The sequence below is a fragment of the Balaenoptera borealis genome (genome assembly GCF_965194805.1).
Source record: "Balaenoptera borealis genome assembly, chromosome: 13".
Classification (NCBI taxonomy): domain Eukaryota; kingdom Metazoa; phylum Chordata; class Mammalia; order Artiodactyla; family Balaenopteridae; genus Balaenoptera; species Balaenoptera borealis.
In genome coordinates this window covers 60698798-60715048 of record NC_138870.1, presented here as the reverse complement: position 1 = coordinate 60715048, position 16251 = coordinate 60698798, and the positions used below count along the sequence as shown (strand labels likewise).

Below are 16251 nucleotides of genomic sequence, written 5' to 3'. Positions count from 1 at the left end.
CTAATCACCTGATTATACCTCTTATAGCAAAGATGACTGAAATTTGTGGTGTATCACTATTGTTTACCCAAATTTGCCCACACTTTAGGCAAGTGGACAGACTCCCAGAGACCTAGCTTGGTTGGGGGGCTGTGAGAGGAAATTTCTGTCCTGCTGTCAACCCTTGATCACAAACCAAGTCCTATTTAGTGATAAACATTAGTTTTGATAAGCATTAGTTTCCCTTCTATGACTACACATCATAAATACATACATACACCAAGTTGAATGTCTTAGCAATCCAAAAGTGAGATGTGATGGGCTGTAAATGCTGGTGCACAACTAACTGTGCTACTTTGAGCAAATCACTTAACCTCTCTGAGACTCAATTTCTATGTCATTGAAATCATAGCTCTATGATATTATTATTCTCCAAGAAAAATGCGTTAACCAGCTGAGAATGATAATCACTTTATTCCAGCATAAAATTCATAGTCCCAAGATTCTTCCCCATTGTTTAGTCTTTCCTAATGTCCTTTCTGGAAGTGTTTTCTTCCAAAATACTTTGGGAAGCATGTCACAACTCAGTTTCTACAAGGTCAATGCAACAGATATTTTCTATTTGTGGAAATTTCGCTTTTCTTACATTTTATAAATAATCAACCTAAAAACCATTCCAACTAGTGTGTTCACTACTTTCAATTTTTGAAACAGAATACTGAATCTTTTGTTAATGTGATGGGAAGTTTCATACAATTCTGGGTTTATCTCAAATAGTGCTGCGAAAACACTGATACTAGAGAAAACAGAAACAGTTTCACTGCTATTTTCATTTTATCTAATGAACACAGAGGAAAGGCTCAGATCTGAGAAAGAAAAGGTCACGAGCTAGAATCATAAGAGGGCTATTTGTTACCAATTTTCAATAGCTGCAGTTTGGTTAAAGACACTAAGCTGGAATGTCAAATCTATTTAAGACATTGAAATGTATTACGATCTTTCATACAATGAGTGGTTATCTGTCATTGGGTTCTTTATGGTGTTTCATACATTATCACAGTAAGTTGCAAGTAGGTAGAAATATACAGAATTGCATGCTTACTAGCCAAGCCATGACACAGAAAGCTATTGGTGTTATATGACATTGACTGAATTGCTGCTAAGCCCCAAAAAGATCAGGCTGGCAATGACACAGGTCCCAGACATCAAATTCCCAGATATTGGTTCATTTTGTTCAAGGCATCACACACGGTGTTCAAATCGCTGCGGAGGTCCTGCACCACGTTTTCAATGCTCCTGGTGTCTTTCAGAATTTCAATACTCTGTGTGTAGGGATTGAAGTAGACGGAGAAGGGACGGGTAATTGACTTTGCAAAGTCCCTGCAAAATAAACAGCAAAGAGAAGGATATGGGATCAATCCTCACTGGTTCAAGAGACAGACAGAAGGAAAGAACAGAGCCAGAAAAATAAAAAGTTATTTTCTCTAGATGGAAGAAAAATAAATTTACCTCATCTTTTCTTTGGCTTCTTCAAAACTTTCTGAAACAAAGTAGGCTTCCTGGAAGGTGGTGATAAGGCATTCCTGTAAGCAAGTTGTCTTTGGGTCAAAGGCTTTCACACATGCCTTGTCAGAAAGAGCATGCTGCAAAACATATCGCAAAACCCGTTAAACTCCAGAATGAGACTTTCCAAAGTGCCACCATGTCACATTCCTACAGCACAGCTCAAACATTTTACAGAACTATTCAGCTACTCATCTACCATGACATATGGAACTCTCCCATATGCAGGGGAAATTGAGTGGTGAGGGGTTTTTTGTTTGTTTGTTTGTAAGTCTGTTAGTTGCTGAGGGAAAAAAATGAGACATGGTATTATTTTATTTATTATCAACAAAATTCATACTGAAGGACAGTTCAGAGCTGTAACCCCACAGAAATGGAATTTTAAATCTATGCTATGAATTAGAAGCAGGAGAGCACAAATATGGTCCTAAATTTACTGCTATAAGCAATGTACTGAAATTTCCCTTAAATGGCAAAAGTAATAATTACCTGCATGGAGAGGTGATGGGGACTCTGACTGAACTATTTGTGGACTCACTGTGAGACATTTTGAGGCCAGGTACTGTGTACCAGCAGAGGCTGCAGTGGGCCTGTATATTCAGGGATACGTGCGAAGCATTCGTTTACCTTCCCCCAAGCACAGCAGAGAAATATACAGCAAATAAACATTGCCAGGTGGGAAAAAACAACAGAGTTAATATTAATAGTTATAGTTATGCCCAGAGCAGGCATTAGGGAAACAGGAAAGCCAAAGTAATTACTCTTTGAACCATCATTAGCCCCGTTCAGCTCACTACATGACTGGCACTAAGAAGAGCAAGGAACAATGAATGATTGTATTCTCAGGATAAATTCAGGGATGCTAAAAGTTAGCGCTCATTTCCTGCCACGTGCCACCTGCCTATTTATAGCCCCTGGATTGACGGTTCTCACACAGAATATGCCTAAGAATCACTGAGGAGCTTGTAGAAAATGCAGACGTGGGACTTCCCTGGTGGCGCAGTGGTTAAGAATCTGCCTGCCTGTAGGGGGCTTCCCTGGTGGCACAGTGGTTGAGAATCTGCCTGCTAATGCAGGGGACACGGGTTCGAGCCCTGGTCTGGGAGGATCCCACATGCCGCGGAGCAACTAAGCCCATGAGCCACAGCTACTGAGCCTGCGTGTCTGGAGCCTGTGCTCCACAACAAGAGAGGCCGTGATGGTGAGAGGCCTGTGCACCGCGATGAAGAGTGGCCCCCACTTGCCACAACTAGAGAAAGCCCTCGCACAGAAACGAAGACCCAACACAGCCATAAATAAATAAAATAAATAAATAAATAAAATTTAGAAAAAAAAAAAAAAAAAAAGAATCTGCCTGCCAATGCAGGGGATGTGGGTTCGAGCCCTGGTCCGGGAAGATCCCACATGCCGCGGAGCAACTAATCCCGTGCGCCATAACTACTGAGCCTGCACTCTGAAGCCCGGGAGCCACAACTACTGAACCCGTGTGCCACAACTACTGAAGCCCGCGCGCCTAGAGCCCGTGCTCCACAACAAGAGAAGCCACCGCAATGAGAAGCCCAAGCACCACAACAGAGAGTAGCCCCTGTTCACCACAACTAGAGAAAGCCTGCGCGCAGCAACGAAGACCCAACGCAGCCAAAAAAAAAAAAAGAAAGAAAGAAAGAAAGAAAATGCAGATACCCAGGCCTCAATATTATTTGGTAGGTCTGGATAAATCCCAGAAGTCTGCATTTTAAAGGCATCCAAAGTGATTCACACACAGATGGTTGTGAACTATATTTTGAGAAATACCCCTCTAGATTCTCTCTTTCTTAATTTAAAGGGTAAATTAGTTGGGAGAGAGAGGCAAAGAGAGAGAGGGGTAGCAGAAACAGCCTTGAACTGAGAATTAGAAAACTCGGGCTCTAGTCCAGGCGTTGCTACTAACTGGATAACCTTGGCAAATGATTTCACCTCTCTAGGCCTCCATTTCCTCAAGTGTAAGTGAGAGGTTTGGGCTGGGTGATTTCTGAAGACACTCTATTCCAGTCTCTGGATTCCACCCAAAGCACTTTTCAATCTCTAACTGCTAAGATTTCCTGGAGAAATGCTGAAAAACCTTTCCTGTTCAGTGTTCTTGGTACATTCCCCCAACAATTTCAAAATGCATGGAATGATTTACAGCCTTCCATGAAGAAGGCTATAGTTCCCTAAGTTTGAAAATGTAATTGTGAACCCAAGGACTGACAGGCAAGAGAAAGGGCACATGGTCCTACCCTGTGTTTGATTTGCTTTCCCACGAAGTTCCGTTGTCCAGATCAGTGCATATGTGAATCAGGGAATGCAGAGGGCCTCTTGGGAGTGGACTCGTATTTTTTGGCCCACAGAACAACTTCACTGTAAGCGGAAGGTCACTACACCAGCAAATGCATTTGTGCTATAGGTTCAATGCAGTGCAGTGAACATCAGGGGATTTGGGGTTCCACATGACTAATAATTCAAACAATTCCACAGTTTCAAGAAACAAAATGTGCCTTGATGAGAGCTGTTGCTCCTCTGCAAAGAATAGGCCCCCTATTGGCTCACCAGTGCTTTCAGAACTAGAAGTTCCTTTCTTCGCAGCCACACACTCTGGGTGCATTTTATTTAGTATGTTGCTCTAATTGTCCATTTATCCATCAGTACATATGAAAAGGAGGACAGTGACTGACTCAGTGTCCTAGATGTTTCCACGTTCTCACCCCCGCATTCAGGGGCTTGGCAGAGTGGTAGCCATATAGGCTATATGAACGTTTAAGCCATGGCTCCCTCAGGGCTTTCCTGCTGAGCCAGACTTTTCACCAGGTCAAGGACAAGCACAGGAAGAGGGTGAAACTTGTCTGCTTAGGTCTGGAATGCTGTGATAGGACATTAGCACCCTCAGCAGTCACCCTGTGTAGAGGATGCCTCCAGAAGATGTGTATGTAATAACAGAGACTGAAATCAGTGTAGTTTTAGAAAAATGTATCGTGTTATGATTCTACTGGATACTCAAATGAGCTCATTTCATCTTCTTAACAGGTAAATTGGATGAGAGTGGATCAAGAAAAAGCCCAGAGGGCAGGGTGCTCTGCCCCAGACTTTAAGAAAAGTCAGTGGATTCACAGCCTATGATTTGAAGCAAAGACCATCAGGTAATATATCTCACACTTGCCTAATGTACTAATCAAAAGGAAAACTGGAAGCTCACTGTTCTAAGCTCTCAACAATGCAGTCTATCCTCAAGATCCTGCTGCGTCCAATACCTGGTTACGTGCTGGGGACCTCTCCATCCACGGAGTATGGGACCAGTTCTACCCCTTGGCTGTTACAAATATGGAAATGACAATGGCACCCAAGGATTAGCCTGGAGAATGAAAAGAGCCCAGAGTTGGGGGAGCAGCCACGAGTAAGGCCAACAAATGAGGTGGTGATCACACCTGTAAGTGGTCCCATTTACTGATGGGGAGCTCTCTTGTCTGATGACTGCCAGGAACATCCGCGCAGCCCATGAGGGCCCCTGTTTCTGAACACTAAAGCATAGCTCAAGGGCCATAAAATAGCATTCATGTCTTTCCTGATTCCACTGTCCAATGGAGCAAAGCCCTACTGAGTTTGCTTCTCAGCTCCTATCCACGTCTCTCTCTAAGCGACCTTGGTTTTGGGGAGCAGCTATCATGCCCTCTCCTCTGTGTCCAGCGTAGCTTCTCTGTAAACATAGAGCCAAACTGCTTGATGTCCCCAGAGAGCTCCACGGTGAATCCTTTCCAGAGCGTTAACAGTCTGATATCCTGAAGTCTGCAAGAATTAATCCAACTTCCTGCAGAGAGAGGCTTTATAATGCTGAGAGAATCTGGCTGACAGTCTTTTACTCTCAAGCCATTTTTAAAGTGCAGGAATACTTGAGAATCACCTCTCGTCTACATGCTCTCTGAAAGGACTGTTTTGCATTTACCCATAGGGCCAAAGACAACAACCCAGGACTTGGAGCCGGGAGACCTAGATTCTAAACATAGCTGTCCCACAGGTTTATCAAATGAGTGAATATTCCGCAGGTTAAGATGCAGTTTCCTCTTCGATAAACTGAAAAGATTATATCTACATGAATTCTAAAGCTCTTCTTGCAATACGATTTGAACAGGGCCTGCAAGAACACAGCTCTCATACCACCATCCCCTCCCTCCACCCCAACCAGCATAAATTCACCATAGCAGCCTTTCCCACTGGGCCTGGGCATGGCCTTCCCACCCTTCCCAACAGAGATGGCCGTTACCAATTAATTGGCTTTAGCGCACAAATTCAGACTTATTTGCCAGTTCCAGTCTTTTAAATAAAAAATCTCTTTCAACATCAAAAATTTCCCAGAACCCAATTAGCTCCTACATGATCTGGGGCAAATGATTTCACCTCTGTCAGCCTATTCCAGTGCTAATCTGGAAAATGGAAATACTTACAGTTATCTATAATCCAGGAATATGGTGAGAATTAAAGGAGGCTATACATGCAAAGAGCCTGGCACATGGGAAGTGTTCAGTAAGTTATGTTATCCTTGCTACTTCCGTCTCCAGATGATGCTTGGCGTACAAATGCAGCCAGCCACACCTTCCACCATTGGTACAGCTCCTCTGGAACCCATCGAGAAAAGGAGCATGGCCCTAGCTATGAGGCTGCCAGGTCCTAGACCGCAACAGTGCCTGTGCTGAGTTCATCAGCTCAAAATCTTCCTTCCTTCCAGCCACCTGCCTTTGCAATGACACAGAGTTATTATCTCACCTCTTCCAGATATAAACCTGTGATCCTCACCCTCTATATTAGGACTGGTTAAAGTCAGGAAAAAACTCAAGTGTGAAGTCTAGGTAGTTTGGGCCCTAGATTCTGAATAAAAATTTGCAAACACCCCTACACTCACACTACAATCATCTTTTCCCTCGTCAGAACAACAAATATATACATTTGTATATGTATGTACGTATGTGTGTCTATTAAATTTTTGAACCTTCCTCAAATGTTCTTCCTGCTAACCGAGCACAGTGTGGTAGCAACATCCCTATTGCCAAACTGGGTGATGAGGGCATCACACTTCTTTTCATCAGTGATGTTGAAAGTTTCAGCAGTTTGAATAAGCTGCAGTGGGGAGGGAACAAACTCCCTCTTCAAGAAATCCCTGTGTAAAAGCCAAAGACCCTTCTCCGGCTCCCAATGTCCGGCATTTGCTCTGTTATTACTAACAGTGCTCCTGCAGGAAAGGAAGAGGCAAGAGGAAGGGAGCTGTGAGCCATCGGAACGCGGGAAAGGTGTGAGAGCTCAGACACTCTCAGAGTCCCAACTCCAGCCACCCCGCTGACATACTGGATGACCTCAGGGAACCCACAGGGGCCTTGGGTCTCTTCTCTACAGCCTGGCAGTAATTCTGACCACCTCACAGAGTTGCTGCAAGTGGTTGTAAATACAAATGATTGTAAGAAATATAAGGCTGTTCTGTGAAGGCTGATGAAAAGCTCTATAGAAGCAGTGCAATAAATTCACCATGCAAGGATATCCTAAAACTAAAGCCAAAATATAATAATGATTAAAATTTTAAGAACCACCAGCTTTGTCCAAACCTGAAAAGCAGAACAGATGTATTTGTATGTGATATTCCAGCAACTCCTATGGGGTAGGTGCTAAAGGCTATTTACCAAAAAAAAAGCTAATCTCTGCCCTTAAGGAAACAAAGAACTAGACTTTACCCTTACCCATGAAAAAGAAGGAGAGATTGCCTTTTGCTTTGAGATGGATTAACTTTTTGAGATAAGACTCAGCCAACTCATCGATTAGTAATCAGTTGCTTACCACCTCGTGTGAACAAGATCTCCTCACTGTTGCTTCTCCAAGGGAACTGGATTCAGCAAAGACCCACATTCATCACTTTCTTAGACCTTCCCTTCTAGAGACTCCAAGTTTCTTGAAATCTGAACTTTCAATTTTGAGTTTGTTGAATAAAATAAATGAATGAATGAGTGAATAAAAATTTTTTAATGAGAGACTTACATAGTTAGGTCAACTCTGAGATAGAGAGAAAAAGAACATTAAAGGAAAGACACATACTAGACTGTGGGTGAACAGCAAGCAATTATTCTATTTTCAACCTTTTTTAAAGTCAGTTTTCCAGATGATCTAGCTCATTAGTAACTGTTCCCCACAGTGATGAAGGTATGGAAAGGCCCTTCCCAAATACATTTTTGGAATTCATAAAAGTACATCACAGAAAAAATAATTAGAACAAGAGAGAGAGCAATCATTGCTGAGATTTTTAAAAAATTGTCTTTACAGTTATCAGATTTATGTTAGCTTTTATAAGCATTTCCATATTTATTTTTTTCTCTCTTCAAAGATAAAAAATAAGCACTGTCAAAAAATAAGAGGGAGGGCTTCCCTGGTGGCACAGTGGTTAAGAATCTGCCTGCCAATGCAGGGGACACGGGTTCGAGCCCTGGTCTGGGAAGATCCCACATGCCACGGAGCAATTGGGCCCGTGAGCCACAACTACTGAGCCTGCGCGTCTGGAGCCTGTGCTCCGTAACGGGAGAGGCCGCGACAGTGAGAGGCCCGCGCACCGCGATGAAGAGTGGCCCCCGCTTGCCACAACTAGAGAAAGCCCCCACACAGAAACGAAGACCCAACACAGCCAAAAATAAATAAATAAATAAATTTATTAAAAAAAAAAAATAAGAGGGAAAAATGAAAGCTATCCTTCAAACTATAGATATACTACTTGGAAGTGCTTGGCCAGCTCTGACATGCAACATTTACACTCTGAAAACTTAAGCCTCTTAAAGCACACATTTAAAAATGTGTTCAGTTCAAGGAAAGAAGATGAACTGTGCATAGTTACGTAAAAATTATAAGGACTACACCAAAACCTCCAACAACTTACCCGAGACCTACATATGGGCTATAATTGGAACAGCAAAAACACATTTTACCACAAGAGGTAACTGCATTAGAAACTGTAAGTGGGTTTGCACAGGAATTATTATAATGCTATTAATAAAGTTATCCCCACCTGGGCTCAGAACTGTCATTTGTTCTTCCAAATAAAAGTTGGACAGATGTATTCACAAGCGCTGGGGGAAGGCTCTGGACGCTGACACCGAGCGGGGCAGGGATGGGGTGAGGGTAAAGCTAAGACTCTAAGGAAAGGTCTCATGTTACGTATTCTCTGTGAACAGTCAGAAGACATTTCATATAGAAGGAATTTCTGAGTTGTAAAAATGGTCTAAAGTAGCAATCATAGGGATGTTGGGAGTGTTGAAATTTGGGAATGGAAGAATGCTAATGACCAGAGGTGATGGACCAGAACAAGAAGATTCACGGCAGACAATGCCCTTCACATGTTTCTGGCTGATTTCCATTTCCAGATGATTCGGTCCATACCAATAGGAACAAAAACAACAGATTCACCCCAGTGCTGCCTCCACATGCCTCATTAACCAGACCAGAGCACCCTGCTGAAAGTTGGGGCAATAAGAGAGATTTGCTTCTTTTGCTTCTGGTATCATTTATAAGCCCTCTGAAGAGAATGTAAATAGACGTAGCTCAAGAGCTACATAATTTTCTGACTAATTCTTTTCTCAGGGAAATCAAGAAAAAAATCTATAGAAGACATGGGTCTTACAGAGATATGACATCATGCTATTGCTGTGGGTTTTGAGATTAACCCCAAATGGATTTTTTTGTTGTTGAGAATTTAGTAAAAAAAAAAAAAAAAAAAAAAAAAAATTTAACACATTACATCAGGCTTTTGTTACATTAAATATTATCATCTATTCCAGCCAGGCAGGGCCTCAGGCAGCTCCCTTAATGGGCCAGGCTTTGAGTAGAGCACACACACTGCTATCTGCTGATTGATTCAGCATCTCATCCGCCCCTTATTCATCCTTCCCACTCCTCCAGAATCAGCGTGGGCAGTAGGACCCTCATCAGGAAGCCTTCCCAGGCATGGGCTAAAATGTGCCAGGCACATTTGTCACACTGTCTGTATTATCTTGGTCGTTTATCTCCTGCACTAGAATGTAACCTCCTTGATAACAGGGATCCCAGGCAATAGGGCCTAATGGTCAAGGGCTTGGATCCTGGAGCCTAGACTGCCTGGACTCGGGACCACCTCCAACACTTATTAGCTGTGTGACCTTGAACAAGCTCCTTAATGTCTTTATACCTCAGTTTTCTCATCTGTGATAATGGTGTTACTTATCCCATTGGGTTGTTATGAGAATTAAGTGGGTTAATATGTTTAAAGCACCTAAAATACTGAAGTCTATTTAAGTGTCTTTTGAGGCAGTTGTTATCTTCTTCATATTCTTATTCTTCATCATCATTATTTGTCCCTGTAGCCTCAGTGCCTGGCATAGTACATGGCGCATAGTAGATGCTCAACCAAATATTTGTGGAATGAATGAATGAATGAAGTCATAAAGTGAATGGACTCAATGAAACTACAGTTAAATTGCACCTTTCAAAAGTACAAACATCTAAAAAGTTCCAATAATCATATATATCCCAGTTACATTATGTAAGGATAATAAATACTCAAAATAAAAACCCTAGGATCGTCCATAATCCTGACCTTAGTCTGAATAATCAAAGAAAGATTAAATTATTTTCAGTACCATTTCCAGATTACATATCACAATGCATTCTAAATTCATCAAAACTTGCTATCCCCCAGTGGTATACAGAGAGCAATTCTTAAGTAACCAGAATATTTAAATGATCAGAATGCCTCAGACTCCAACATTTCTGAATAAATGATTATTTTACTGTATTTTAGGCAAAAAAAAAAAAAATAGCATCCCTTAGACATCACTACATATATTAGATACCTCTTGGACCACACATTTATTTAGGTGGTTTTTTTTTTATTGTATATGCCCATAAATGTTTGAATTTACATTAATTCTGAAGAAGCTAAAATAACCTCTGATTCCCCTTTGGGAAGCAGATGCTGGGGAATCCATGGGAGCCGTGGGGATGACAGAAATGAGAGAGGCCAAGCCACCCTTCCAAGGGAATTTCAATCAGTAGGATCACTGCTAGCTCAGTGCCCACTTTTCAGCACTAAATTTAGGCCAGTCATCTGTTACCCAACATTTGAGCATACATTTGTCATTCCTGTTGATTCGTGCACATGGCTGCTCATTCATTTGAGTCACACCACAAACCCAGAAAGGCATGACCCATTTTCAGAAGTGCAAAAAGTTAGGTCAGCACCCACATATGAGGTACCAAATCCCCTACACTAAATATTTATGGGGTATCTGCGAGTAGCGAGACTCAGACAGACAAATCAATATTTTCCATGACCTTGAACCAGTTTGCTTGGGAAGGATACTTTCGTTTACAGCTTCATACCTTTAATTCTCCAATGGAGGAAAGCAGTCCAGCTCCATAAGCTCGCAGTTGCCCTTCTTGCTTGCAAAGGCCAAACTCAATAGTGAAGAAATAGCACTGAAAAAGAAGTGGACACACATCCAGTGAACTGGGCAATAAGTTCTTCTGTAAAATAAAATGGCACCCAAAATAAAATGGTGCACTCTGCATAATTTCTTAAGCACTGTCAATTAAAACACATTTAAGTCAAGAAGATTTATTGACATTTATTGCCTAATAATCCCTCCCTAGTTTAAAGGTAAATGGAAAAAGTATTAAGTACTAAGAGCCTTATGCCTCCTGGATTCAGAAACCCTATGAGTCAAATCATAGTCCTTGCAATGACTCTAAAGTTTAAAAAACCACAGATTTAGAAAGAATGAATATGTCACAATGATAATGCCAGAAGAATATGCTACTATATTTAATAAGTTGTGGTTCCGTAGCACTGCGTAAATGTGGAAAAATAACTTGGAATTCAGTAATCCTAAACTGATTTTTGCAGTTTGTTTATTCATTCAACAAACATTTGTTGAGTACCTACTATGTGCCAATGCTTGGTAAAGAATTGTGGTGAAGAAACCAGGAAAGAGCAAGAAAACAAGTATATACCTACCAAATTACCATTTTCTTAGCGAAATCTTAAATGGATACCTATGTATGCACTTACATGTATACATACTTATATACATATACATTAAATACATATAGTAAGAACCATTTCATTGGCCCGAGTTTTACCATCATCAACTACTACAGCTTCCCCAAGATATTAAAATCTACACTTGCTTCTGTTGAGTTCCTAGGAAATCAACCTAGACAGGCAGAAATCTCCATACAACCAAAAAACTCACGACTCTTGAGAGGGGCTGAAATTACACAATTTGTGCTCCGAGAGGAAAGTGAGAAGCTGACAATGAGCAATAAAAAATTTCATCAAATTAACACTGTCCTGCATTAGTGATGATGGAGCAATGAAGGGGCTGAGAAAGAGAATGTAGACACCCCTGAAAAGGAGCAGAAAATACTAATTATTTCTAGCCCATGGCTATTTGCCCTATTTTTATCTGGAGGTTAAGATGTCCCTTGGTTCTGGAGGGTTTTATATTTTTATTATGTGCGGACGATCTCTGAAGTTGAGTGGTCAATGCTCTGCAGCCCTGGGCTGGACCCGAAGGCCTGGTCATCCCAGGTCATGGAGCTGAGCCTCCAGAGGCAAAATTTCCTTTCTTGATTCATCTCCCGAAGAGGCGAAAATTACAGCCCTTCCTACCCTGTCACCACCCACAGCACCCAGCGGCACCACCTCTTACTCTGTTCTGACTTGTCTTTCTTCTCTGTCACATCACTTTTTTGACGTGGTCTTGATGTATGAAACATACTGTTTGCCGTCTGTCTCCCCCACTAAACCATCCGCTCCATGAGAACAGTATCACCGTCTGTTCATCTAGAGCAGAGTTTCCCAGTCTCAGCAGTGTTGACACGTTGCGCTGGATAACTCTTTGCTGCAGGGGGCTATTCTGCACACTGGAGGATATTTAGCAGCACCCTGGTTCTGTCCCCTAGGTGCCAGTAGCACCCCCCCCACCCCATTTGCAACGACCAATAACGTCTCCAGACATTGAAAAATGTTCCCAGAGGGGCAACATCACTCCTGGCTGAGAACAACTGACACAGACCAGTGCCAGAAACATAATAAGAGCTCAGTAAATATCCGGTGAATAAATAAACAAACAGTGAATGAAGTATTTCTAAATTAGGCTTTTTGTGTGACAGCAGGACCTGGAGGAAAGACACACACAAGGAGGCCTGAGTCCTAGTCTTACCCCTGCTTCTAATTAGCTCTGTGACCACAACCTCTCTGGGTTGTAGTTTTCCTGCCTATGACGTCTATTCATTCGTCTACTTATTCTACAGACACTCCTACAAACCTATTAAATGCCAGACTCCGCTCTAGCAGAGAACAAGGGAACAAAGTTCCCCGACCCATGAAGCAGGTATGCTCCTGGGATGAGACAAGTAACAACAATAACAACAAAAATCAACATACAGGATGCATGTCAGGTGAAATCTGCTATATAAATCTGCTGTATAAATAATAATATCATGTAACTGTCAGAGAGCAAGCAGAGGATATGGCTGTTTTAGATGGAGGAATCAGGGAAAGCCTCTCTGCCGGACTGATCTTTAAGCTGCAATCTGCTTGAAAATGGCCCTTTCTTTAAGAAAATGAACAAGCCAGCTGTACAAAGACCTAGGGGAAAAAGTGTTCCCAGCAAAGGAAATAGCAAATGCAAAGGCCCTGAGGCACGGATAGATGTGTATTTCCAAGGGTGTCGGGAAGATATTGGAAGGTTTTAGGCTGGAGAGAGATGTGTTCTGATTTCATTTCCAAAAGATCACGCTGGTGCTGGGTAAAGAATAGATTGTAGGGGCAAGAGTGGAAGCAGAGAGACCAGTTGGAAGGCAGTGGCAGTCAAGACAAGGGTGGTGAGCGACTTAGAGGATGACTTGGGCCAGGGGTAGCAGGGGGTTGGGAGAACTCAGTATCACAGAGGCCTCATGAGAAGAACCAAAATAAGAGATGTGAAAATGTGTTGAAAAGTTAAAATACAGAGGATGAAATGTACAGCATAGGGAATACAGTCAATAATATTGTAATAACTTTGTATGGTGACAGATGGTAACTAGACTTATCTGGTGATCATTTTGTAATGTATAGAAACAATGAATCATTACGTTGTACACATGAAACTAACATAATATTGTAAGTCAAATATACTTCAATTACAAAAAATAAAGAAATGTTAAAATACAGCCCTCAAGTCTGTCCTCCAAAAAATTTTGCACAGTCCTGGGCACAGTGGAGAAGTGATCATACAGTCATAGAACGGGAAGCCTGGACGTTCAGCCTCTTACTTTACCAAAAGGAAAACTCAGGCTTAAGGAGATGACGTGATTTACCCAGGACCAGTCTAGATGGTGATATTTAAGAGACCTAGAGCTCAGTGTTTTATGAGCTCAACATCTGTCACATTTTAAAGTTTCCAGGTAAAAGATTAAGAGATGCATGATTTTTTCCTTACAACCAAAAAAATGGGGAAATGAAAGGCTAAATCAGGAAAACTAGAATCTCATGACATCTTCTTAGTATGTCTTTGGCTGATTTCTCTAATTTGTATTGCATTTATAGCACATGATGTGAAATCCTTGGAGTCTTAACGTTGAATACAGAAGAGTTTGTGAAAAAATGTGCTCTCAAGTTCAAAAGCCTCCAGAATAGTACACATATGGAGCCAGCTACAGGAGCATTTACGTCAGCCTATTATGTGCATTTTTAATTTTCCTTACGCTATATCAATGCATACATAATGCGCAGTCATGGTTATGATCCAAATCAAAGCAGGCTGAGAGAGCCCCTGAGAAAATCTGATGCACCATTCTCACGGTCCTCACCTAGATCTGGCATCCCGTCCTAGTGTGAGGCAGGGATTACAAGGTCTGCGTCAACTAGGCTAAAAATTCCAAGCTAAATCTATCAGTGTGTCTTCGATCCTTGTGCTTCTAGAATCAGGGTAACCTCAGAGGCAAGAGCCACTGGGTGTCTTCTTTCCCGTTGCTTAGAATGCTCTCTGGCCCCATCCCTCACCTGGGAATCCTTCCAGAAACTCTGACCTTACACAGTTCCATCTGCTCATCCCCTAGCTGCCTTTCCCTCTGGTTTCCTGCTGTCCTCGACCAAGGAATGAGCCTAGATGCTGCTTCTACAGCCTCCTCTCACCAGAGAATTAGACCTTTCACCTTGAGACAGCTTTCCATTTGCAGCTCCATGTGTGGCTAACAGATAAAGAGGGATGATAAAATGTACCTGAAGCTCGGGTGTTGGCAAAATTTGAATTATGGACTTGCTCAGGATCATTTTTCCCTTTCTGTTTCTAATGCCTCAAAATGCATAAGGTATAGATCTCAAAATGCAGAAGACCCTGGGCACAATCACTAATGGGGAGGAGGGGGCAATTGCACGTGTCTTCTGCCTGGTTTTAAGTGCAAAGCCTGCTTAGAGTTGGACTGGATGACCCCTGGAGACCCTTCAAAATCCAAGGGTAGCTAATTGCTTCTTGAAATTTTAAGAAAATATAATTTGTTTTCCTCAGAGCACTTGCCATATGTGGATCTGTAATATATTCCCAAGAGATTTACCAAATAAATATCCTACCTATTATCAAAAAAAAAAAAAAAAACCCACAAAAAATTAAAAACCTGAGCCCTATAAGAATTCCTGTAAAAGAGGATTGCAGAGTCTTGGCCACTAATGTCTTTTAAACAGAAACAAACAATAATACTAAGACTAACACCTCCCAAATTGAAGGGTACCTTTCATCAAAGCTGATGTTCATGAATTCCAAGTTCTACATACCACTAATTATAAGTGATTATTTATAAATATTTTATTCGAATATAATTATATATAATCACTAACTGAAAACCAAAACAGGAATGATATATCGGACCTCTTCCCTAGAAGAAAAGCAGAGTCATTTACATACACATAGTCATTAAGCAGAAGGTCTGAGTGACGATCCGAGATCCAAACACGGCTGTGGAACACAGCCACGGGATCAGCTAGCAGGGAGTGTGCTTAAGAAAATGAGATAGGTCGCCCAATGCTGCCATCTTCCGATCACTACTGGTAGTGCACCACTCTCGCAACAGTTCTGGCCTAGCCAAATGGGCATTGTGAGAGCGGGAAGGAACATCGTCCAGAGACACTGAACACACCAACAAAATCCACCTGGTCCCACATAGTGATTTACAAAAGGACACGATGCAACATCCTTCTTACGTTTGGTGTTAGGTACCTGAAGCTCTTGCTAAGGCACATACCATACTCCAATTAAAGAGATGTACACCTTTCTCAAATTCTTGGTGAAAAAGAAATTTATTGTTCCAATTTTCCTCTGGAAGGGTCCTGTTGCCTCCCAGTTCCCCAACTCTCTGCATCCTTTGAAATAATTATATAACCTCTTCCTGAGAGTCAGTCTGTATTCTTAAATTGGATTAAAATGGTACGCAAAGTCCTAGGAAGACGGCCAGGTATCCTACTTCTTTTACTTTGTCCGGGAAAGTGGTCTATAACACATCATTTAATAAATGCCTGAGTGAGTGAGTCAGTGAGTCAGTGAGTGATGTATATTCTCTACTACCTTCACTAAAAATATGATCTTTTCAAACTGATAATATATACTTCTAAGTAATTGCATACATCATTCCACATCTAGAATTCCATCATCCACATAT

At 41.7% G+C, this 16251-nt stretch overlaps 1 protein-coding gene across 1 annotated transcript in view; it reads right to left on the bottom strand.

Annotated features, from left to right (window-relative positions):
* Positions 1 to 434: 434 nt before the first annotated feature.
* TPH2 (tryptophan hydroxylase 2) overlaps positions 435 to 16251 on the bottom strand; it is an 88231-nt gene continuing 72414 nt past the window's right edge. Inside the window, exons 9-11 of the mRNA XM_082351682.1 lie at positions 10936 to 11031; positions 1489 to 1622; positions 435 to 1359 (exon numbers count right to left, since the gene is read on the bottom strand). Of these exons, the coding sequence (XP_082207808.1) occupies positions 1185 to 1359; positions 1489 to 1622; positions 10936 to 11031 (405 nt within the window). The 3' untranslated portion in view covers positions 435 to 1184. The remainder of the gene's footprint in view (positions 1360 to 1488; positions 1623 to 10935; positions 11032 to 16251) is intronic.